General features: G+C 49.8%; 1 protein-coding gene across 1 annotated transcript in view; it reads left to right on the top strand.

Annotated features, from left to right (window-relative positions):
* CYS1 (cystin 1) overlaps positions 1-20,859 on the top strand; it is a 114,125-nt gene extending 93,266 nt beyond the window's left edge. The window contains exon 2 of the mRNA XM_037812674.1: positions 19,630-20,859. Within this exon, the coding sequence (XP_037668602.1) occupies positions 19,630-19,977 (348 nt within the window). The 3' untranslated portion in view covers positions 19,978-20,859. The remainder of the gene's footprint in view (positions 1-19,629) is intronic.
* Positions 20,860-25,508: the final 4,649 nt, after the last annotated feature.

The following is a 25,508-nucleotide window of genomic DNA, read 5'->3' as shown; positions in this document are numbered from 1 at the left end:
GAAGGGAAGGAGCCAGGGGAGAAAAAGTAGTGACTCCAGAGGGAGGGAAGGAGGGGTGATGGATGGAATGAGGCTGGGAATGAGTTGGGGGTGTGTTTCGGGGTGGGGGAGACACATAACAGAGGAGCCAGTTTTGGGCAGGAGGGTGGACCAACTTCAGTTGGGAAGGAGAGGAAAGAGTAGAAAGTGGGTAGAGATACAGGAAAATTCTGAGATAAGAGACGAGAGGGTCGTGGTGCTTGTGTGTGACCACCTTCTCGGGGACGTGGCAGGACAAGCCATCTGTGGGAAGGTCAAGACTGGGTGGGATGAGCAAGGTTTGGGACTGACTGAGAGAGAAATGTGCTCAAGCCTCAGCTAGGAGGAGTCGTATGATTGATTGCCCCCACCCCGAGACCCCGGTTAGAATATTAGAATGACCTTGGACAAAGAATTAGGTTTCTGTCCTAGTTCTGGGGTTTAAGTGCTGGGTATCTGTGGGCCGATCCTTTTCTCCTCCTTGAGCCTCAGTTTTCTGATCTGCAAGATGGAGTTGGGTTAGCTCTGTGATTCTAATCCATCTTGAACTAAGATCAAGTTAGCTTTCACTCTTTTATTATGAATGAGAAAAATAAGGTCAAAGAATGGATTTGTTTTTCATGTAGTTAAGTACAATTTAAGTGCTATTATTTATTCTGAGATTTTATCCTTCCTGACTTTTCTTTGTTAAAATGTCCTGTCTTCTCTGAAATGATGATGGCAGTATATGGTCTTTAATATTCTTACTTGTAAAACCCAATCATTGGCCCCTCGAGTTTGTTCTGAAGTCTCGTGGTCAATGCACTCCCCCCATCTGGGCATTTCTGGACTAGATGTTTTCGGGGGTCCCTTCCAATTCTGAAAACCCATGGTCCTACCAGGCCTGGTTTCCTTCCCATGTTGGACTTGGTGGAGCTGATTTCGGGACCGTTGACAGGGACTCCACTTCACCTGCCCTAGGCCCGGCAGGTGCTTAGCCCCGGAGGCTCCACACCGCTGAGAGGTGAGAACCCACCACAGACAGGACTCCCTCCTTCTCCCACCCCTCACCCCACCCTCAGTCACCCAGCACCCCCCACCCTGGGTTGCAGACTGGCCGGTGCAGGCCTTAGAAGCTCTTGAGTATCTCATCCTTCAGCCAGAGCCCAGCTCTGGAGCTGGCCAGGCACAAAGCAGGGGCCAGAGGCTGCCCTCCCCAGCCCCCGCCCATCCTGCAGGCTGGGCCTGAGAGCCAGGAAGCCCCGACTTCGGGAGGGGAGTGCTTGGCGGCCTGCTGAGATCTGATTCAGGTCCGGTTCAGCCCACTCTTCCTGCCTTTCTCTTTCTCTCTGGGTTTGATCTCACTGAGCTGGAAGCAGTGCAAGGCCCAGAGCATGCTGCAAACCAGCAGCCTGGTTGATCAAGTGATTTAATAAATTATTGACTAAATGGATGGATTAGTGAATCACTGACCCACCAGTTCACGGGCCTGCTAAGGAATGGACCCTCTAAGCCCCTGGAAGTGAGTGCATTGCTCCCAACACCCCAGAGTGGCCATAGTGCTCCTTTCTCCTTCACCTAGGGGGACTGGCGAGGGGGACGCAGAGGGGCTTATAGGTGTAAGTGAGGCACATGTCATCCAGCTCAACCGCGTCATTTTACAGATGGGGAAATTGAGGTCTAGCAAGTTCACACAGAGCCATTTTGCTAAGGGAGAGAAATTGATGATGGTGGCTCATCTGGCATCTCTGTGTCTGCAAAGGAGGTTCAGTTCAATAAACCATTAAATATGTAAGTGGATCAAGTATTGTGCTAGGTGCTTGCTTTTCATCCCTTTTAACCCTCCCATTTTCAGCCCCATTTTACAGATGAAGAAACTGAGGAATGGAGAGGCAAAGCAACTTGCCCATCATCACCAGCTAGTTGGCGGTGGAACCAGGATTCGATCTCGCTGACTCAAGTCAGACAATCTCCCTGCTGGGCAGGGGCAGCCAAGAGCACATGTGGTGTCCCTGTAAGTCGGCCTGGGGTGGTAGAGACTGTGGCAGCTCACACCAGGCCCTCAGGGAATGGTCAGCTTTCTGTCCCTGCTGGTCACCCCCCAGCCCCCAGCGCACACACCTTCTCCTGAGTTGGGGGTTCTGCTGCCTCGGGGCTGCGGTCCTCTGCCCTCTCTCTGTGTGTCTCAGGGCTGGGGCACAACTTCTCTGTGCGTACATCTTCACGTATCTCTCTCGAGAGAACCAGATCGTGTCCATGGATCAGGCACAATGTTTGCAGAAGGAAAACCCCAGCATGGGACTGTGGGTGGGTGATCCCCAGAGGCTCCTCTGGGAGGATGGGCACGGGGAAGGAGAGCCCCCCTCAGTGCAGGCATTGGTTCAGCACCAGTGGGGACTGTAGAGGAGGAAGACCATCCCTGCCCTTAAGATGCCCACTGTTGAGCAGGGGAGACTGAAGTTACTGTCCCGAGGGTGTGATGGAGGAGCTGGATGGAGCACTCCTGCCCGTGGGGGTGGGGGACGGCCAGGCTGGGAGGGCTTCCCGGAGGAGATGTCACCTGAGCTGGGGGCTAAGGGATCAGCACGAGGCGACCTTTTGCTTTCGATGGCGCGCCTCATTCATCTCCGCGTTCTCCGGATCTCAGCACAAGACCCTCGCGTAGAATGGATGCTCAGTCACTCAAAATAAGCCTGGGAAGAGACCTAGGAGAATATCCAGTCTGGCGGCTCTCATACTGGAAGGCGTCTCAAAACACTGATTGCTTCTGATTTCGGAGCTCTGGGATGAGACCTGAGAATCTGCATTTCTAGCAAGTTCCCAGATGGTGTCGGTGGGGCTGGTCTGGGGACGCCATTGTGAGAACCTACTGATGAGGCCAATTCCTCAACTTGAACAAGGAGAAACTGAGGCCCAGGGAGCAGAAGCATCTTGCCCAAATCGCTCAGTGAGTGTAGCAGACAGATGACTCGAACCCATGTCCCCAGACTCCTAACCAGGGCCCCTTCCGCCACACCCCAGTGCCTGGTAGGGGCCTCCCATGGCATAGTAGGGTGTCTCCCTTCCCACATCACCCCTCAGATGAGAGGCCCCAGAAAACAAGCCTAAACGGTAGCCTTGGAGGCCTATGTGGCGTTGGGCAATAGCTCGAACTCCCCGCTAGCCTGGGAGGGCCTCCTGCCAGGTGTCCTCATGGCTGCCAACACCGTCAGCCTGGCCAACTGTTTGCAGCTGGGTGTGCCGCCAGGCCGGCTTCCCCGGTGACCCAGCCTGGCACTGGCACCAGCCCAGATCAGGCAGCAGGGCCAGCCGGGGCCAAGGCTCAGGGAGTCGGCAGAGTGGCCAGGGAGACACGGCTCACCGGGGGTGACCCTGTGTGTGCCCCTGCAGGGATGTCTGCTCCTCGGTGCCACTCTCTGGTGCCAGGCTGAGCCCTGGTGCTTCCCCGGGAACCTGCCCAGGTCACTGGGTGTCTGCGTGACTTCTCTCATGTGCTGCACAACCCAGGGAGGGGCAGCCTCAAACTGGCCAGTCTCCCGACTCAGCACAAAACCAGATTTTAACCACTCGAAGGAATTGCTCAGTCCACAGCAGGCCTGCTCCCAACTCAGAGCTGAGCACGATAGCACCAGGAAGATTCACCCAGCTTGGCGAGGTGGTAGGACCCCCTGGTGGATGCCCCAGGGGACGCCTTGTCTTGGCACCTCCTGCTGCTGAGCTGCTCCTCAAGGCCATGTGTGTCCAGCCTTGCCCCTCTGCCTGGAAGCCCATCACCCTCCTCGTGAAGCCAGCACCACTCCCCACCCGCCAGGAGGGCCTCTCTGCTCACTCACATTCATTATAGTTCCCACCAGCCCTCTCTGTGTCCACCCTAAAGTGGGAGCTCCAACTCCAAAGAATAGGGTGCTCCCACCACGAAGCAGACGTGCAGCGAATGACCACTTTTCGCCAAGAAACTGGCCAACCATTTCTGAGCTTAGAAAAGTGTGTCGTGCCTGAATTGGTCTGGAGCTGCTTCTTGGGGACCTTCCTGACTCGGTGTCGCTCACAGATCCCCCTGGGGCCCCTTGGGTCACCCTCTGGGCTGGCCGGCACCGGCAGCTGCTAGGGGCGCAGCGGCCCACAGCTCACGATCAGGGTGTGGTTCTCATTTCCTCTCGAAGCCCCTGCCGGTCCTCGCTGTGGGACCATCAGCAGGTGCAGGAACCCGAAGGGGCAGGAGCCCTGCCCCCAAAGCAAGAATACACTTGACTCTGCTCAGCATTGCTGCCCGGCCTTGGGAGCCCCCGAGCCGTGGAGACCCCACGCAGGGAAGCAGGGGATGTTTGACTGAAGTCATCAGTCATTGCTTATCTCCCTGGGGCAACCACCACAGCCTGGGGTTTTGCTGTTTTGCTTTTTCCAAGCAGAGAAAATTATGCATGGACTCTGTGAAAACCAACTTATCTGCAGCCTCTGGGCAGCCAGTGGGGTAGGGGTGGGAGTGGCACTGCTCTTGCCCTCTCAGAGTTCACTGTTACCTGTGTGACCTTGGGCAGGTGGCTTAACCTCTCTGAGCCCTGGTTTCCTCATCTGTGAAATGGCAGTAGTAGAATATCTACTTATAGGAACATGTTGGGGATTCAGTGAGATAATGCTCATCCAAATACATAACCTGGCTGTCTGCCACTGGACAACTACTCAATAAATGATGACTGAAAAACTAGCCTGTGATAGGGAGGTTCGTGAGGAAAGTGATGATGTTGGTGCAGCTCAATAAGTACAACAAGAGAGAAAAGCATGGGGGATAGGGTTGAGCTGACTTAGCCACTTAGCTAATTGAGAGGGGGGAGCCCATAAAGCTTTTTAAAAAAGAGATCATGAAAATGCCTTGCCAATAAATAAAGGGGGAAGAAGGGGAAATTATCCTTTATTGAGGAATACCAAATGATATAGGGATAGATAGATAGCAGACAGACAAATAGATGATAGATGAATGGATGGGTGGATGGATGGATGGATAGAGGATAGATAAACAGATAGATGGAGATAGATAATCCCCTCCAACAGGTAGAACTTCATTCTCCTCCCCCTGGGTGTAGGCTGAACTTAATGACTCACTTCCAACAAATAGAGTAAGGAAAGGAAAAAGCAGTAACTTTGCAAAGGAAAAACCTGGCAGATATCATTTAACCAAGCGATGGAGGTTAGTATCACCAGAAAAAAAGCATTTGGATATAGTGCACCTCCTGATAGGATGGTATGAAATGGGCACTTCACTTCTGTGTTCTTCTTTCCCAAAACCCATAACCCCAGCTGTGCCGGTTTGTATGTATTCCATCCCCCAGAAAAAGTCATATTCTTTGATGTAATCTTGTGGGGGCAGATTGATTAATATTTTTGATTAGGGTGTGACCCACCCAACTGTTTGTAATATCTTTAGATTATTTCCGTGGAGATATGGACCCCACTCATTCATCAGGGTTTTAATTTAATGATTTAATCACTGAAGTCCTATAAAGGAGCTCACAAACAGAAGGACCTCAGAGCAGCTGAGAGTGACATTTTGGAGACTGTCCCTAAAAGCAGACTTTCGCTGATACTTTAGAGATGCTAGCCCAGATGTTTGTTCCAGAGAAGCTAAGAGAGGACAAAACGTCTCAAGAGCAACATTTTGAAGAATGCACAGGAGCTGAGAGAGGAGCTGGAACACAACCCGGGATCAGCAGATGCCAGGCACGTGCCTTCCCAGCTAACACAGGTTTTCCGGACGCCATTGACCTTCCTTTGGTGAAGGTATACTTGTGTTGATGCCTTGATTTGGACATTTTCATAGCCTTCAGACTGTAAATTCATAACAAAAAGCGAATCCATTTCTGCCACAATGGCAGCATTAGCAAACCAGAACACCAGTCTAATTGTGAGAGAACATCAGACAAACCCAAATTGGGGAATGCTCTACAAAATATCTGGCCAGTTCTCCTCAAAAGAAAAAAACAGGAAAGACTGAGAAACTGTCACACATGGGAGTAAACTCATGAGACGTGATAATGAAATGCCGTGTGCTCTTCTGGAAGGGATCCTGGAAGAGTAAAAGGACATTTAGTAGAAGAACTGGTGAAATCTGAATTAGTTAACAGTATCTGAGGTTGGTTGAATCATGTACCCTAACAAAAGACATAATCTTAATCTTACTTTGTGTTCCTGAGGGTGTGAACCTATTTGTAAATAGATGTAGTTAATAGTTACAGGTGATCCAAATTGAATTGGGATGGGTATTAATCTATATTAGTGGAGGCTTAATAAAGAGAGGAAATTCTGGTGCAGTGTGAGAAGCCAGAAGACAGAAAAGTCATAGGAGGAGACCAAGGATGTCCCTGGTGCTGGAAGGCAGAGACATCAGCCAACGGACTCCAGGGACGGCAGCCAGCACTGGAAAACCACAGGCCCTGAGAGCAGGCCTGGCCTTGCTGATGCCTCGATTTGGCACTTCTGACCTCTAAAACCATGAGCCAATAAATTCTTGTTGGCTTAAAAGCCAACCCATTGTGAGGTGTTTGTCATAGCAGCTCTGGCAAACTAATACAGTATTAGAGCAATGTTAATTTCTTAGTTTTGACAAATATACTGGGGCTATGTAAGATATTAACATTCGGGGTAGCTGGGTGGAGTGTACGTGGAAACCCTCTGTATTATCTTTGCGCCTTTTTTGAAAATCTAAAATTCATACAAAATAAAAAGGTTTTAAAAAATAATGCATTGTAAGAGACGAATTAGAGTTTTCCAGGTACCTTATTGCCCACACATGCATGTGTGTGAATAAGGGAGGAGTACATATGTGCCAAGGGGGGCTGGAAGAGAAAGCATGGAGATTTGGGGGAACCATAGTGGGGCTGGGTTCAAGAGTAGAGCGGGTGTGGGGAGGCTGGAGGAAAGACAAGGTCGCTGTATGCAAAGACTCTGTTGAACCATGTCGAGGAGCTTGGATTTCCAGGAAGGGGGATTTGTTGGGGAGAGGGGGTCCTTTGCCCCAGGTAGACCAGACACCCCCATTCTCAAAGAAATCAGCAACCTGATATGGCTCAATCAGCAGCCTTCTCCACCCAGAGGTCTGTCCCTGGATCTTCCCATGTCCTCCAGCCTGCTGAGGCCGCCCTGTTCCGTAAGATGTAAGTGAAAGAGCTTCAATCCATGTACAACCCCCGTAGAGCAGGAAACCCCACAAACTTCCCAGTATCAGCAAGGATTCCCGGAGGGCTGCATTCCTCCAGGTCACCCCTGGTTCTGAGAATGTGCTCATGCTGGTTTCGTCCCCTTTCTGGATCTCGTCTCCTATGCACGGAATCCTCTTGGACAGTGTCCCAATCCCTCTACGGCTAAGGGTGTGGACACTTGGCTGAAGGTCAGGATAAAAAAGGAGACTTCTCTGCCTTCTGGCTTCTCTCACTGCATCTGAATTTCCTGTCTTTATGGGGCCTCCAGTAACATGAATTAAGACCCACCCCCAATTCAATGCATACAACAAATGAGTTAAGAGGTGATATAAAATTTCCCCATTCTAAAAAGTCCCAAGACTTTCTGTGCACCAAGGAGTTGCTCTCCACCATGTGCAGGGCCTCCAATCCTTTTCCTCTCCTCCCTAGTTCCCCCACCTTACTCAGTTAATGCTCTCCATCTCCCTCCAACCCAACCCTATAGTGGTCAGGCCCCTGGGGGCTCTCTTTGCACAACCACAGTGACCCATAAACATAGACAATTCTCTCCTCTAAGAAGAATTCTGCAGCCAGCTCTTAAACTATCCATGCTTTTCTCCCTCTTCTTTAACATTGAAAAAATATATGGATTAGCATGGCAATAAATGCATGGGCTGCTGCATGAGGTGGTGAGCCCCCGACAGGAATTGTGCCTGAGCAAAGACTGGGCAGAAATCCATCAGGGGTTGAGGAGAAGTTTCCTGGCTTGGTGGGATGAACTTTGAGGCCCTAGGGCCAGTCCTGAGAGTCTACAGGGCTCCCAGAGCCTCAGTCTCTGGACTCTGGACAGAAGATGGATCTCCTGAGCCCTGGGCCATTGTTGCCAGGACACCACAGTGCCACCAGACAGCTTGGCAGCCCATTCTAGCATGATAGGGAGGGCTCTCCTGACCCCTGGCCTAAGTGCCCATGCTCTCTGCCATAGGCTGTGCACCAGAAAGTCCTCAAGCTGTGACTTCGGCCAGTGTGACGTCTCCATTCCAGCATATCAGTCATTCTGCATGTGCACAGAGCTTGCCGGGGAGTCATTCCGAAGCTCATGCCACTATGTCAAAGATCAACTAAGATGTCAGCCCCAAAGCCTAGCCAAGGGTCTGGGGGAAAGGGCCTCACAGTTCTTCTTCTTAAGTGACGCACTTAGTATCTTGCCCATAGGCCTTGTGATGGTTAAGTTCACATGTCTACTTGGCCAGATGATGGTGTCCAGTTGTTTGTTAGAGCAAGCAATGGCCTGATTGTTACTGTGAAGATATTTTGTAGATTTAAATCATCAGTCAGTTGATTGCATCTATGGCTGATGACATCCACAATCAACAAAGGAGACTGCCTCCAACAGTGAGAGAAGTTGCATCCAATCAGCTGAAGGCCTTGAAAGGAGAACTGATGATTTCAGCAGTCAGAAAGCAGAATTTCCTTCAGTCAACCAGCTTCTTATAGGGAATTCATTGAAAATCTTCATCAGTGTTCCCAGCTTGCATCCTGCCCTACAGAATTTGAACTTGACTATCCCCACAGTCATTTGAGCAAATTCCTAGACTAAAACTCATAATATTTTACATATATATCCTATCAGTTCTGTTTCCCTAGAGAAGGCTGATTAATACAGTTTGGGTACTAAGAGTGGTTCTTGAGAAACAGAATCCTAAGGATGAGCTCAAGGCTTCAAATTTCCAGCACAAACACAGCATGAAAGACATGAAAGTTTCTATGTGTGCACTGAAAGAAACTTATTTTTTTGGTAGCCACAGAGTTGAGATTTCTGAAAACCAGACCCAGAGTCTCACTGTACAAGTGGCTGAACTACACTGTAAGTTGAACTCCTAACTGTGCAGGGTGTCTGCTATTAAAGTGAGGGCACTGGTTGGAAAGGAAGGGGATCCTGAAAATTGGAATGGGGACATATGGGCTGGTAATGATGATGACAGTGAAACCCTAGATTCTGCTGAGTCTTCTTCACCAGATAAACCTGTAGTGGTCGGCCCTGAGGAATCAGCCACCCAGCCTCCACCTGAAGAGATTAACCTTTTTGTACCTGATAAACTTGTAATTGCCTCCCCTCAGGAAAGAACCCCCACACCTCTGTCTGAAGAGATTAACCTTGTTTCATCGATGAAAGTAAAATTGAATGCCCTGAGGTAGTTGGCTTGCAAGACACTGCTAATTCCTCTCAAGACCCACCCCCCAGCACCCCTCTTTTCTTCCAGACCTATAACTAGACGTCCCAATAGGCCCCAAAAGGTGAGGTACAAAGTGTGACCCATGAAGAGGTGTGCTATGCTCCCAAAGAACTGCATGATTTTTCCAATTTATATAGACAGAAATTGGGGGAATATGTGTGGAATGGATATTAAAGATGGGGATGATGGTGGAAGGAATGTAAAGCTGATCAGGCTGAAGTTATTGATATGGGCCCAGTAAGCAGAGATTCTGCATTCAACATTGTAGCTTGAGGGGTTAGAAAGGGCTCTGTTGGTTCAGGCGGTTGGCTGAAGCATGGATCAAAAGTTGGTCTGCATTGCCTGATGTCAAAATGCCAGAATTGCCCTGGTATAAGGTAGATGAGGGAATCCAAAGGCATAGAGAGATTGGAATGTTAGAGTGGATTTATCATGGAAGACCTGCTCACACACCCCTAGAATGTCCATAGGACACACCTTTCACCAGGACTGTGAGGACTAAACTTGTAAGAGTAGCTCCATCATCCCTGAAGAGCTCTGTGGTTGCTCTTCTCTGTAGGTCAGATATTACTGTAGGAACAGCTGTCATTGAACTTGAATCCTTAAACACAATGGGGATGACTGGATCCCAGGTTGGCAGAAGCCAAATGGCCATGCTTAATCACCAAAGCAAGGGGGATGTGGCTACCATAATGGACAGCAGAGTCAGAGCAGCAATCAGAATAGTCTGACTCGCAGAGACCTATGGTGTTGGCTGGTAGATCATGGGGTACCTAGAAGTACAATAGATGGGAAGTCTACTAAATTCTTATTTGAGCTGTATAAACAGAAGAATTCTAGGTTAAGTGGACAAACGTCTACCTTGAATTACAAAAACAGAGAGTCACAGCCCCTTAATCAATTCCCAGACTTGAGACAGTTTACGGATCCAGAGCCCCTTGAATGAGGGGAAGGCCAGGTAGCCTTGGGGATGGACCCTGTTACACTGCCAAAATTTAAAATGTTAATCTTCCTCCCAACCTTCCCCAAGGAGACCTACAGTGTTTTACCAGAATAACTGTGCATTGGAGATAAGGAAATGATCAGATATTTCAGGGATTATTAGACACTGGCCAGAGCTGACATTAATTCCAGGAGATCCAAAGTGTCACTGCAGTCCACCAGTCAGAGCAGGGGCTTAAGGAGGTCAGGTGATCTATGGAGTTTTAGCCCAGTTTTGTCTCATGATGGGCCCAGTGGTTTCCCAAACCCATTCTGTGGCCTTTTTCCATTTCCACAATACATTATTGGAATAAACATACTCAGCAATTGGCAGAATCCCCACAATGGTTCTCTGACTTGTGGAGTGAGGGCTGTTACTGTAGAAAAGGCCAAGTGGAAGCCACCAGAACTGCCCCTACCTAGCAAAATAGTAAATCAAAGGCAATGTCACATTGTTGGAGGGATTGCAGAGATTATTGTCACCATCAAAGACTTGAAGGATGCAGGGTGATGATTCCTACCACATCCCCATTCAACTCTATTTGGCCTGTTCAGTTAACAGGTGGATCTTGGAGGATGGCAGTGGATTGTTGTAAATTTAACCAGGCGGTGATTCAGATTGCAGTTGCTGTTCTAGATTGGTATCACTGTTTGAACAAATCAAGGCATATTCTGGTACCTGGTATGCAGCTATTGATCAATCTGGCAAATGCTTTTTTCTTGATACTTGTCAATAAAGACCACCAGAAATAGTTTGCTTTTAGCTGGCAAGGCCAGCAATACAGCTTCACTGTCCTACCTCATAGGTATATCAACTCTCCAGCTGTATGCCATATTCTAGTTTGCAGGGTCCTTGACTGCCTTTCTCTTCCACAAGAATCACACTGGTCCATTATATTGATGACATCATGCTGATTGTACCAGGTGAGCAAGAAGTAGCAAATACTGTAGACTCATCGGTAAGACATTTGCATGTTAGAGGGTGGGAGGTAAATACAACAAAAATTCAGGGACCTTCTATCTCAGTGAAATTTCTAGGCAGCCAGTGGTGTGGGGCATGTCGAGATATCCCTTTTAAGGTGAAGGGTAAACTGTTGCATCTGGCCGCTCCTACAACCCAAACAGTGACACACACCTAATTGGCCTCTTCAGATTTTGAAGGCAATATGTTCCTCATTTGGGTGGGCTACTCTGGCCCATTTACTGAGTAACCTAAAAGTCTGCTATTACAAACACCCGGAATGTAGAAGCAGCTTTGGAATTGGGTAATGGATAGAGACGGGAGAATTGAGAGGTGCTGAATAGAAAAGAGCTAGATTACTTTGGAGAGACTGCTGGTAGAAATACAGATGTTAAAGTTACTTCCAATGAGAAGGAAATGATGAATGTGTTATTGGAAGTTGGAAGACAGGTGATCCTTGTTACAAAGTGGAAGAGAACTTGGCAATATTGCATTCTGATTTTAGATTGAAAGCAGAACTTGTAAGTGATGAACTTGGATATTTAGCTGAAGAGATTTCCAAGCTAAGTGCAGTTGTGCAACCTGCCTTCTTCTTGCAGTTTTATAGTGAAAAGTGAGAAGAAAGGGATAAGCTGAGAACTGAACTGTTAAGCACACACACAAAAAAAACAGAAATGGAAGGCTTAGAAAATTCTGAACCTATCCAGAGAGCATCTCTGAGAGAAAGGCCAGAAGCGGCCCTATCGGGGACATGTCTGAGCTTTCAAGAAGTGAGCCCCCAGAGAGCCGGACTCCATGTGAGGGTTTAACTACACAACCCTTTGCTAAAGAAGGTGTGGCTGAATGTGGATCCAGCCAGCCATTTCAGTGGAAGTCGGGACTGGAAGTACAGTTATCCAGAAAGGAGCTGTGGAAAGTTGTTCCGCCTGATGGTTTAGACCCCATAAACTGCATGCAAATCTGACAAACTTTTTGTGAAATTTGTATGAGCAGAACCACTGCCAGCCTGGACTGAAAGGGACAGAGAAGGGACAGATTGAAGGAAGAATGACTTCACGGGCAGAAACATGGAAGCCGAGGTCTGGACCAAAGATAGGGCCAAGACAGCAAGCCCCCCCATGGGTGTGGAAAGGGCAGACCACTGACCCCAGCGCTTAGAGGGGATGGGCATTGCATCCTGTTGTTCAGGGAGAGTGCTGCCACCCCATTTGTGGAGAGACTGGCCGCCATCCCAATGCTGAAGCTGGTGGAGACTTCACCCCAGTATTCAGGGAGAGCATGGCGTCTTCCGTGCAAGCTCTTGGAAAGGGTGGGGCTGCTGCTCCAACAGGCCTGGAGGACAAAACATTGATCCATACATGGCTCTCAGACCTTGAAATCTAATGGAATTTGCCACTGCGGGTCTGGTTGGTCGAGTCTGAAATTGGCAGGGCCGGCTGCAGGCTCTGGAAACCCCCAGACAGAATTTCTTCTTCCTCAGGGAACTCTCGGTTTTGCTCTTCAGACCTTTCAACTGGGATTGGGTCTAGCCAGAGTGTCGAAGATAATTTCCTTGACTTAAGTCACATCTGCAGCACTCCTTTACTGTCTCACCTGGATTAGGGATTCACTGAGTGACTGGGTTCTGTGGCTGGGCCTAGCCAGGTGCACACATCAACCTTACTGTCACATGCAGTGACCGAGAGTGACCAACGTCCTGGTGGGGAGAGGTTAGCAGCAGGTTGCAGCTCTAGTAACTGGTTTGCAAGCCCCATCAGCCTCCCCCACGCCATGTCCCTGCTTCTGTCCTCACTTCTCTGAGCCCTTGCCCTCCTGGTTTCCTGGGGCTGCAGTGTTGGGGTCTGGGGCTGGGGAGCAGGGTCACATACAGACCAGGGCCTCACGTAGACGGAATGGTCATTGTGCTCCCAAGGCCTGGGACTCGGGAGAAGGTCTCCGGGTCAGGCCCAGGGGTGAAGTGTTTGAGGGGTGCTAGGAACCCCCTTTCCTCTGTTGCAGCATTGCCTTGGTCTGCTTAGCACAGAGCCTGAGTTCCTACACATGCCTAGAGGTGAGGGACAGACAACTCCAGTTCTCCAGCTGCTTCTGCCACTTAAAAGGATAGAGAAGGGGTTGAGAGGAGACAGAACTTGCTGTGTGACTCCAAAGTTCTTTCCATCCCACCAGAGGCCTTGAGGGTAAGGCTGGGCCCAGAACTGTGTCCTGTGAAAAAGAATGCCTTCCAGAAACATTCCTTATATGCCTTGAGCTCTCTTACCTATTGGAGCCACTGATCTCAAGTCTCTGCAGGGCTGTCCGATGTTGGATAGAATAGAGACCAGTGGTCTGCTGGAGCCGGCTTGCACCAGCTCCCTGTGTAGTTCTGTGCATTTCTCCTCAATTCCACGCTCAGTAACATAGTGTCAGGAGCTTGAAATCAGTTGTGATGGGAGCATTTACACCACAGAAATTGGCAAAATCTGCAAATCAGGCCCCCCCTTCCCTCCCGAGAGCTGCTTGTTGAACATTTTCCAGCATGCCACTGTAGGAGCCCTAGAGGACAAGGCTGGGAAGGAGGTGGGTGGGGTGGGGGTTCAGATATCTATTACTGAGTGACAAACCACCAAACTCAATGGCTTAAAATGACAGTGATTTATCATTTCCCATGGTTCTGTGGGTTGACCAGATGTTTCTTCTGCTTCATGTGGTCTTGGCCAAAGTCACTCTTGTGGCTGCACCCATGGCCTTTCTCCCTAGGAGGAGAGGCTGGACTTCCTTACAGCATGGTGGCCAGGTTCCAGGAGAGGGCATGTCAGGAGTGGGAAGGCAGAAGCTGCCAGATCTCTTAAGGTCCAGGCCTGGCCTTGCAGCATCTCTTCCACCACATGACATTGGTCAAACAAGTCACAAGGCCTGTCGGAATCAGTGTGGGAGGAGACGGCAGGACAGCCTGGATACTGGGAGGCCCTCAAAGTAACAGTCTGCCACAGGAGGTAAGGAAAGCAGATCTCAGCTTTGTTGGGGAATTGGGGCCTCTGAAAAATAAACTTGGCAGCCCATGCAAGTCCTTGAATCTGTCTTGTAATGAAGTTATGCACCAAGTACGTGCTCTGGGCAAGGCACAAGGGCTTTACCCACATTATCTTATTGGAAGCTCACAATAGCCCCGTGAAATGGGTATTACCAGTCCCAGCTTACAGATGAAGAAGCTGAGAGGCTCAGAAAGGTTAAGAGGCTTGCTCAAGCTCTCACAGCTTCTCAAGGGCATGCTCCTGGCTGAAGCTGGCTGCCTGCTGGTCTGGGAGATTGCAGAAGAGATTCCTTCACCAGGGGCCCCTTGGGGGTGTGATTCTGTGACACTGGGTCTCTGAAGTGGGGAGAAGGGTGAAAGCCGTCTTAAGGGTCTCCCCTGGATTTTAAGAAAAGGAAATTCTTACAAGGAGAGGGAAAGCAAACTCTGCACCCCCAAGTCAAACACCATTTTCCTTCCTGCTTTCCTTTTAACAGTTTGCTCAAAGTGTTTGCCTTCTAGCTCCTGCCTCCACCGCCTCTCATTTTCATCACAGCAGAACAAGTGGTGTTGGGGTGACTCCAGGGAGCCAGACGGGCTGTGGGCCAGACGCAAGCCTGGTGGAGTTCCCCGCTGTGTGCGTCCACTGGGGTCTGGGGTCCCAGTATGCTCTCCTGGACCACCATACCACCCGGGGCCGTCCCCAAGGAAATAGCTGTTGTGCTGATGCAGACACTGTGATTTTTGAAAGCCAACTTCCCCACCTGGGTCTCAGTTTCCCCAACCTTCAGATGAGAAAGTAGAAATTCAAAGTCTCCAAGAACCTTCCCATTTCCAACGCAGGGTGTGCAGCCAGGGTTGCAGAGACCCAGTTTCTACCTACACTCGCCAAGTCTTGATTCCTGGAGTGTCTCTTGGGGCTTTTTTTTTTTTTTTTTTTAACATTTTTTATTGTGAAATATAACATATATACATAAAAGTGGTAACTTTCAAAGTACGGTTTAACAAGTGGTTACAGAGGAAATTTCAAAGTATGATATGGGTTACAGTTCCACAACTTCAGTTATTTCCTTCTAGCTGCTCTAATACACTAGAGACTAAAAAAATATCTATCTAATGATTCAGTAGTCATAATCCTTTGTTAAATCCTCTCTTGTCTGTTGCTACCCCTCTCTCCCGTTTGATCACTGTCTCAGTCTTCAGGGATATCTGGGCAGTGACCACCGTAACTTGTTCATATTGAAAAGGGGTGTCGACATTATGGCAAAAGAGGATGCAGCTGGTTGATGTTCTTGAAGAGGCTGTTGCCTCTGGGTTTTGGGACTTATCTGGCATAGGAACAATCTGGAGGCTATAAGTTTCTGAAAAATAAACTTAGTGAGTGAAGCTTTTATAGAGGAACATGGATATTCTTCAGGATATTTGGAAATACTGTTGGTTAGGGCTTGGCATAAGGTGGTCATTTGGGATCTAGCTGGAGCTTGCATAGACATAACCTCCAGGACAGCTTCTCGACTCTATTTGAAATCTCTTAGCCCCTGACACCTTATTTTGTTACATTTCTTTTCCCTCTTTTGATCAAGAAGGCATTTTTAATCGCTCGATGCCAGGGCCAGGCTCATTCCTGGGAGTCATGTCCCACATAGTGAGGAGGGTAATGAATATTTGCAGAGTTGGTCTCGGGGTTTTTCCCCCTGTCTCTGGATAATATCTCCCGTTTGTGAAAGTATGGTCACAAATGTTGTAAGCAATGTTATTGGACTCCTGCCCTGGGCTGGCACAGGGGCACAAAGTGAGGTGGGGCCTGATTCATGGGGAGACAGCTTGTGATCATGGATTATAACCTAAAAGAGTAAGTAGGATAGGGGTGTAAATATGTACAACTTTTTGGAAAAATCTTTGGCAATTTATATCAGGAACTTCACAATGTTTATATTTTTTCATCTAATCATTCGATTCCTTGGAATCTAACTTAGGGGACTAATCAAAAACAGGGAGGAAACAAGATGTCCACTCCAGCACTAATGAGAACTTTGAAATAACCTGAATATCCAACAACAGAGAACCGGTTAAATGAACCATGCCATTGACGCGCTGAAATATTCCACAGCCATTAAAAATGGATGCTTCAAAGAATTCTTGGAAAATGCTTTTGAAATGACATTAACTGAAAAATGCAAAACAGAGTTAAGGAGACAGTTTCTGGGCTCCCCTTATGACAAAATAAAAAGAGAATTCAAAAAAGGAGAAATTTACCAAAACGTCAACATTGATTACATGTGGGTAACGGGTGACTTTATGGGTGATTCACAATTTTATTTTCTTTATTTTCCAACCACAATGGTTTTTTCAGTCCCATCTTTTAAAACCCAGCTCAAAAGGAAGTGCCTCCATGAAGCCTTTTATAATTCCCCCAGCCAGAAGTGATCTCCCAACCTCTGGCCTGGTGAGCATTTGTTGTGCCACTCTCACTGCAGCCACCATCTGTGCCGTGCTCACATCTGTCTTCAGCCACAGCGAACCCCTCGGGGAGGTGGCTGTGAAGCCCCCATGTCTGTCTCAGTACGTGGTCCCAGGGATGTCCACACTGTGTAGTTATTGGACAGATTGAAGTGCACTTGGGTTCTGGTTGGCTCCTATGGCTCTCTCTCTCTTGCTTTGAGAACCCCTTTTCAATGTTAATTTTTTTTCTTGGTAACTATATCATCCATCAAAGGGAAAATATGCAATGACAAAAAGCAGCCGCTCTTTACCCCATGAATTCAACAGGGCTCCTTATGGGCTCAGTTTTCTCCTGGTTTTGATTCAAATTTTCTTGCTTTATTACATGTCAATTAATTTTTGATTGGATGCTGGACATTGTGCTACTTCCTTGTTGAAAGTCTGGATTTTCTTGTCTTTCTTTAAATAGTACTTAGGTTGGTTTTGGCAAACAGTTGAATTATTGGTGGATCAGTTTTGTTCTGTATTGGCTTGCTTTAAGGCTTTGTTAGGCAGGACTAAGACATCCCTTACTCTAGGGCTAGAGAAGTTCTACATTTACAGTGTGACTTTTCAAAACAAATGGGACAGAAATCAAAGCAGTGGTAACCAGGGGCTGGATGAGGAGAAGGAGGAAATGACTACCATAAGGCACAGGGAACTTTTTTGTGTGATGGAAATATTTAATATCTTAATTGTGGTGGTGATTATATGATGAAGTGCATGTGTCAAAATTCATAGACCTATATACCTGTTCTGGTTTGCTAATGGTGCTGGAATGCAAAACACCAGAGATGGACTGGCTTTTATAAAAGTGAGTTTATTTGGTTACACAGTTACAGTCTTAAGGCCATAAAGTGTCCAAGGTAACACATCAGCAATCGGGTACCTTCACTGGAGGATGGCCAATGGTGTACGGAAAACCTCTGTTAGCTGGGAAGGCACGTGGCTGGCGTCTGCTCCAAAGTTCTGGTTTCAAAATGGTTTTCTCCCAGGACATTTCTCTCTAGGCTGCAGTTCCTCAAAAATGTCACTCTTAGTTGCACTTGGGGTATCTGTCCTCTCTCAGCTTCTCCGGAACACGAGTCTGATTTCAATGGCCGTCTTCAAACTGTCTCTCATCTGCAGCTCCTGTGCTGTCTTCAAAGTGTCCCTCTTGGCTGTAGCTCCTCTTCAAAACATCACTCACAGCTGCACTGAGTTCCCTCTGCCCATCAGCTCATTTATATGGCTCCACTGATCAAGGCCCACCCTGAATGGGTGGGGCCACACCTCCATGGAAATCTCCAACAGAGTCATCACCCACAGCTGGGTGGGGCGCATCTCCAAAGAAACATGCCAAGAAATCTAATCAAAACTGATAACGTCTGCCCACACAAGATTACATCAAAGATAATGGCATTTGGGGGACATAATACATTCAAACCAGCACAATATCTAAAATGGTGAATTTTACTGTATGTAAATGATACCTCACTAAATCTAACTTTTAAGAAAGTGTGGCTTTTCTGAGGTCTCAACTGAATGTCTGGTGTGTTCAGCCAGGTCTCTTCTCTCTGGCTGGTCAGAACTCTGGTATGTCCTCCGGAATCTTCCTTCGTCTCACAGCTGCTCAGTCACTGTTCTCTGACGGGCTTCAACAGTCTCGCCCTGCAGGGTGGTGTTTAGTCACAGGCTCATGGGGACCCCTCTGCAAGCTTCTAGGTCCTCTTCTCCTCTCAGCTCTCTCCTCTCTGGGACACCACAAATTCCAACCAGCTCAGCAGCTCTGAATTCCGGTCTCTGTTTCCTCTGCTCACATGAGACTGTGGCTCTCTGGGTTCCACCTCCTTGGCGGTGATTTAGAAAGTACCTGTGCTACCTCCAGGCAGAAAACCAGGGTGAATGTGGAGCTCCCCACCTGGGTTTTCCTCCTCTCGGGGATCACAGCCCTGTGGTAGCATCCAATGCTCAAAAAGAGTTGTTTTAAATATTTTGTCCAATTTTCTGTTAGTTTATGGTGGGCGGTAAGTCTCATATTTGTCTCTGTCTTGTGGCTGGAACCAGAATTCCCTAGTGGATTTCTTTAAGTTTACAGTTGGGGCTTCTGTTTCAGACCTCACCAATCTATCTCCATGCACTCTGCACTCAAGCCACACGGAACGATCTCCAGAATGTCCCGTGCTCAGAGAGCCTGTTCTGAACTCTGTATTCGTCCCAGCCACTCCCTGCACATGCATTCATGCATGTACGGGTGCACACACACCTCTGCTTATCCTTCAGCTTCCGCTCAGACTCCCAGGATGTCTTCCCTCACCCTTAGGGCCCATCGTTGCCCCTCTTACTCCCTCTGCACCCCCTGTAATACTTTCATGGAACTATTCGCTATGAGAACCATGTTTCCCTCCCAAGAAGTCTATGAGAGCAGACTCCGCCTGCATCCCTGCTGCATCCTATTCATTGCCTCGAGCCTGGGACTCTTCCATAGACATGCATGGAACAGACAAAGGATGAAGTGGTGCACACATACACACACACACGATTTATGCGTTTATAGACCACTGTGCACATTGGTGGAGTCTCACGCACTTGGCAATGCTCTGTGGCCCTGCTGTGCTCAGACCCCTAGCTGGGAGTCCCCCCAAGTGGAAACTGTGCCGTAGCTACCGCGTCCTTGTGCCCTCACATCCCTGGCCCCTCCCTCCCCTCGGCTCCCACCAGCTGCCGGGGAAGCAAGGAGAGCCCCCTGCCCGGGGCCCCTGTTACACGCTGTGTGAGCGCTGCACAATCGGAGGTGCACAAAGACATTGTTTGCTGTTTTGTTTCTTCCAGGAAATCAGAGTTGCTTTCCCAGGAGGCCGCCTGGCTCTGAGCCTGCTGCCCAGGCCCCTGGTTGAGGAGAGGAGATGCCCGGCGGTCCCAGGATACGACAGAGGGACAGCAGGTTGGGGATGGAGCTGGAATCACACCGCCTTCCCTCCAGTGAGGTCTGTCCTGGTGAACCCGCCCCCACCCCCGCACCTCTGCCCCCCACAGCCGGTCAGCCACCAATTGGGTCAATTCGTCCACTTCAACGTCTCTCCTCGAGTTCCTTTCCATGTCGCCACCACCATCATCTCGTCTCGTGCCTGCTTTCCCGCCGCAGCCTTCTCAGGGGCCTCCTGCCTCGCCGTCCCTTAGCCCCTGTCCCGCTGCAGCCAGAATCATCACTCGCTAACCCAGAGCGGATCTAGAACTCTCTCCTGCTCAAGACGCCTCAGGAGTTCCACCTGCCCTTCTACTTCAGCTCCAGACACACATTGCAGGAGAGTGAGAAATTCAGGGTCACAGCGGGGGACGGAGCCCTGGCCCCAGAACTTTCTGGCTGTGTGATGCAGCTATTCCTCCCGGGAAGTGATTCAGGAGGGTGCCCTGCAGCCAGCTGGGAGAGGCAGGGAGGAGACCCCGGTGCCGAGGGGCCGGACATGTGCCTGCCCCCTTTCCAGGGGAGGAGACCCTTGCAGGGGAGATGACACAGACTCAAGTTACATTCTTACATCTTGCTCCCCAGCCTGAGTCACCACCCCCCCCCCCCACCTCATGTCACCACTGCACACCCTCATATCAAAGCTTTGTCCACCCTGACTGAGTCAGGCCAGGCTCACCCACCCCTGCTGACCTGCTCAACCAGCCACCAGCCCTTGGATTGTTCTCCTTTCAGGAAACTCCTGCCCTGCCTTCACTGGCCAGCTTAATTGTCACCTCCTCTGCAATGGCTTCCCCCAAAGCCTTAGCCTCCTGGCCTCCCACAGTGCAGAGCCTACCACTCTAGACTTCTAGACCCTATTTAGCTGCCCAGGTCCCCCACCTTTCAGAGCCTCAGGGCAGGTTAAGGACACGTGTCATTTATGGCTTCCCTGCTTCTCACCCCTCCCGATCTCCAGGAAATCCTCTGTTATGAAGGCTTGGAGAGAGGCAATGTGCTGGTTTGAATCTATTAGTACCCTAGAAAAGCCATGTTCTTTTAATCCACTCTTGTGGGGCACACTTATTGTGGGAGGGATCTTTTGATTAGATTATTTCTATAGAGATGTGACCCCACCCATTCAAGGGGGGTCTCAATTAGTTTACTGGAGTCTTTAAGAGAGTACAGGGAGAGAGAGAGAGCTCAGAGCTGACACAGACACAGATGCTTGGAGATGCAGACAGAAGGACGTTTGGAGATGCTAAGCTAAGAGATGAATCCCAGAGATTGCCCCAGAGAAGCTAAGTGAGAACTCACAGAAGCTTAAGGAGAAAGTCACTGGAATCAGAAGCTGAAAGCAATGCAACCCGGGAGCAAAGGACCAGCAGACACCAGCCATGTGCCTTCCCTGCTGACAGAGGTGTTCTGGACGCCATCGACCTTCTTCAGTGAAGGTGTCCTCTTGTTGATGCCTTAGTTTGGCCACTTTTATGGCCTTAGAACTGTAAATTTGTAACCTAATAAATCCCCGTTATAAAAGCGCATCCATTTCTGGTGTATTGCATTCTGGCAGCTTTAGCAAACCGGAACAGGCCACCTTCTCACTGACCCCAGGCTTAGCCAATTGGGTGCTGGGACTCTACTGACTCTACAATGAATGACGGCAGGAGCAGGGGCCAATTAGAGGTCAACTGCCGTGGGCACGTGGCCAGGATAGCTGCGCCCACCAATGGCAGGGCCAGAGACGGAGGCCATGGTGGGAGATATGTCCTGGACGGCCTATTCCAGGATGTGGTCTTGACTGTAGTTCCTGCCTGTTTTTCCCATTTTAGTTTCCCAGCTCCCCCATGGATTGTTAAAGTGCTTTTCTGCCTAGCTTAAAGTGGTTTCTGTTGCTTGCAACCAAGAAAACCCTGAATGACTGAAGTAGAGGCCACATATGTATCAGGCGAATCCCAAGCTCCCAGTGCTAGGCTCAAAACGAGGTAAAAGCCCACAAGAGGTTAGCGTCTTCCTTTTCCCTCTGCCTCCAGGTGGAGACACCCCACCTGCTTGCAAATCTCCTTGGAGAAGAAAGGAAACCACCTGCTAATTTACTGCACGTAGCTTCTCACGGGGATTCCTGAGAAGCCCCTGGGCAGACACTGCCACGTGGTCCTCTTCCCAAAGTCGGTGGCCAGGCCACTGGTGAGCCGCCAGGCTGGCACCCTCCCCCCTGTCCTGTGCACATGCGTGCACCCCTGTGACGGCTGCACCCCCTCTTTGTGCACACAAGGACTTCACTGCCATGTGTGATACTCTGCACCACTGTAAAGCCCCCTCCCAGCACCAGGATTGAAGGGTTCAGTTGCCTTTGCTTGGACACCCCCAGTTACCAGGGCAGCCTTCATTTGAGTCCTCTGATCACACTGAACCCAAATCTCTTTCCCTGTCTTTTCTACTCCTTGATCCCCTTTCTGCACAGTGGTCTCAAACACTTCTCCCCCTTTTGTCCATGAGGCCCTCGTTGATCTCAGTGGGTTCAGACCCCTTTCCTCCTCCTTCCCCATTTCCTCCCAAGCACACGCTGCAGCTCTCTGGCCAGAGCCCAGCTGGATCCATTGAGAGACGCTTCAAATGGACACCCTCTCTAGAGGCCCTGGCTTTGTCTACACTGGCAAGGCTTTGTCCACACTGGCAAGGTGAAGCAGGTATTCAAGATGGAGAGGCCCTGGAGCAGATGGCAGCAGATGGTGTTTAGGAACCCCTCAGCCCAGAGGATTTTATGAGAGGGAAAATACCCTCTTTGTTTAAAGTGAAACAGCCTGGCACCACGGGGAGAGCAGGTAGCTGTGGGCTGGGGGGGGGGGGGGGCAGGTGAAGTGGAGACCTCACCATGTGCCCACCTGAAGGAGCTTGGCTCTGGTGGGCAGGCGAGAGAAGGGGGTTATCTGGAGATGACTTTAGTTGAGGGAGAGATGGTTGCGTTTTTAAAGCTGGGAGGGTCTGGAGCCTGCGGACAAGCTGTTGGGGAGATTGCAGACGCAGGAGAGAGGTGGCAGGAGGGTGGCCCTCAGCATAGCGTCAGGACCCTGCTCTTTCCCATCTGGGCATTTTTGAGACACAGGCCTGAAAGCAGTTGGTGTGGTGAGTTGGCAGCAGAAAGCCAAAGCCCCTGCTCAATGGCTTCTATTTTTCACCCTGAAGTGGAGACGAGTTCCTAGAGCTTCTGGATGCCCCGGGATGGAGGGGTCTGTGGGGACGCAGCCTGCAGTGTGGACTTCCTCTGGCAGCTTCAGCTGCTCTGACTGTGGTGGATCTGAAGATGGATCCGGGCAAGAGACTAAGTGGGGATTCCTGAGGGGCGAGGTACCAGGAAGGAGCACAGGGTCCCGGCTTGAGGAAGGAGAAAAGGGAGCTGGAGGTGGGGAGAAGCTGAGAGAAAGGGCTGGGTCCGAGGGATGCACCCCGGAAAGCTGGGGAAGGGCTTTCCAGCCCGGCACAGGGCGTCAGATGGGAGCCAGCCTTCCTTGGGGCAGGGACCTGCACCCGGGCAGGCTCTCAGTGAAGCAGTTTGGTTTTTGACACCCCAGTGGAAGAGAACCTTGGAGTGTTTCCTCCTGAGCATTTTTTGGTGGGGGAAGGGGAAAGAATAGGGGTCATTTGGGCTCAGAAAGAAGGGGTGCCATCCTGGGCAGAAAGCTGCAGTAGGGCAGGGGCTGGGTGAGCTTAGTTCACACGCTCTACCCACCACTGTGTACCCAGGGTGCTTGGTACACTGCAGGTGCTCAATACGGATTTCTTTAAAAATGATTTTAAACTATTCCTTTTACCATTTTGTTTATTTTTAAAACAAGTAAGTAATGCATGCATATACTGTTGTAAAAAATTAAAAATCCAGATCTGCACATGTAAAAAATGCACATCTCCTCCCCTCCCCTTGTGTCTCCCCTCCCTCGGGGCTCACAGCTGTTATGCAGATGGGATTTTCATAGACTAGAAATATGTAGTGTCGTGCACTGAATCATGTAGCTCAGTTTGGACATGTTCTTGGTCTTGGTGTGGACCCATCGTAAATAAGATCTCTTCATGATTTGACTTCAGTTAAGGTGTGGCCCAAATGAATCCAGTAGGACTTGGATCCAGATTCAAGAGTCCTTTCTAGGCAGAGTGTAAGGCAAATGGAAGCCAGGAGAAGCCACCATGCGCATTGCCACGTGACAGAAAAGCCAAGGACCAAGGATTGCCGGCAGCCAGCCCAGAACGCCGCTGTCTTCCGGGAGAAAGCAGCGCCTGGCTGACGCCTCCATTTTGGACTTCTCTAGGCCCCCAAGCCATGAGCCCGTAGATCCCTGTGGTGTAGGCCAACCCACTGCATGGTGTTTGTTTTAGCAGCCAGGAAACTGAAGCAACTATTTCCTAGAAATAGAAACATGTTGCTCTGTTTTGTGTTTCTTTGTTCTAGGAAGGCCCAACCCCAGCCCTGCTTCCTTTGAATGGCTCTGAAGGCATCACTCCACCCCCCTGCCCTCGACCCCCTCTTTGCCAGTCCCCGGCTGTGTGACTTGGAGCACACCCTTTCACCCATTCACCCCTTCTCCGTAAGCAAAGTGGGGAGAATAACGGTGGCTTTTATGGGGTCACATGATTATGCACCAGCTCAGTGAACCAGGTGCTTGGTGCATTGTAATCACACCACCATCATCTTCCTCTCCACAAACCCCGTGGTAACCACCAGCAGGAATTCTGGGCTTTAGATCCCCCAGGAAGCCACGAAGAGCAAGCATTGTGCTGTTTTCCTGTCTGGTTTTTCTAAACTAAGAAAACCCTTCTTCAAGACCTTGATAATTATTCATTGATGAGTGATTATTTCTTTATTGAATGAATGAATGCGAGTGAGAAGAGCACGTAGAAGGGGGGATGTGCACACATAGGAGCCACAGATGATGTAGGGGTCATATTTCACTCTGCCCCTCGCTCGCCCTTACTGTGGCCCCGGTTTCCTCACTTATAAAACCAGCACTGTTGGCAGCTTGCCCAGCGTCCACCCCCCACCTTCTCCCTAGCTGGCCTGGGTTTTGCTCAGGCACCCTCCCCACTCCATGGGCTTTGGGGCAGGTAAGACCTTTCCCACCCCTGGAGGTGAGTCCTGATTAGCCCAGGCCCATCCCTGCAAATCCATTTCCTTCACCAAGGGTTGGTTTAGGAGTGGGCATGGCACCCAGCTCTGGCCAGTGAGATGTGAAGAGCTACACAGGCAGAGAAAGCCCTTGGTCGCCTTTGGGCCTTGTCTTGCCTGGAGCTGGGAGCTGTAGGGCCATCTTGCTCTCAGCTTTAAGAGGAAGCCAGCAGACGGGGCTGGAGGAGGGCAGAGGAGGTCACAGGGGGGCAGAGCTGGAGTCCCTGGAGCCTGTCCTGTGGCAGGATTATTGCTGGCAGGACGACGCAGGAATGAGACACGGACACAAAGCTAAGAATTAAGGGAGCAGGGGGCCCACTTGCATCTCGTGCTAAGTGGATGACAATGCAGCCTTGCTCCAGCTACTTCAGATCAGGTGTATATGCTAAAGGTGCTCAGGTGGGGGAGAGCCCACCAGATACCTATGTTTACATCAGGTGCATACAATCTAGGTTTAAGACAATGGTAGTCACAAGACACACGTCTTTACAGGGCGGGCCTGCATGGCATCTATGCAGGCCTGCGGCTCCGCGTTCTAAGCCACCACCCCAGATGTGCCTCAGGCGACCTGGAAGACTCAGTTCCCCACACAGGACGTCTGGTGAAGTT

Source organism: Choloepus didactylus, chromosome 20 (assembly GCF_015220235.1).
Source record: "Choloepus didactylus isolate mChoDid1 chromosome 20, mChoDid1.pri, whole genome shotgun sequence".
NCBI lineage: Eukaryota > Metazoa > Chordata > Mammalia > Pilosa > Megalonychidae > Choloepus > Choloepus didactylus.
The sequence above is the reverse complement of the archived record's forward strand: the minus strand, read 5'-3'. Positions and strand labels throughout refer to the sequence as shown.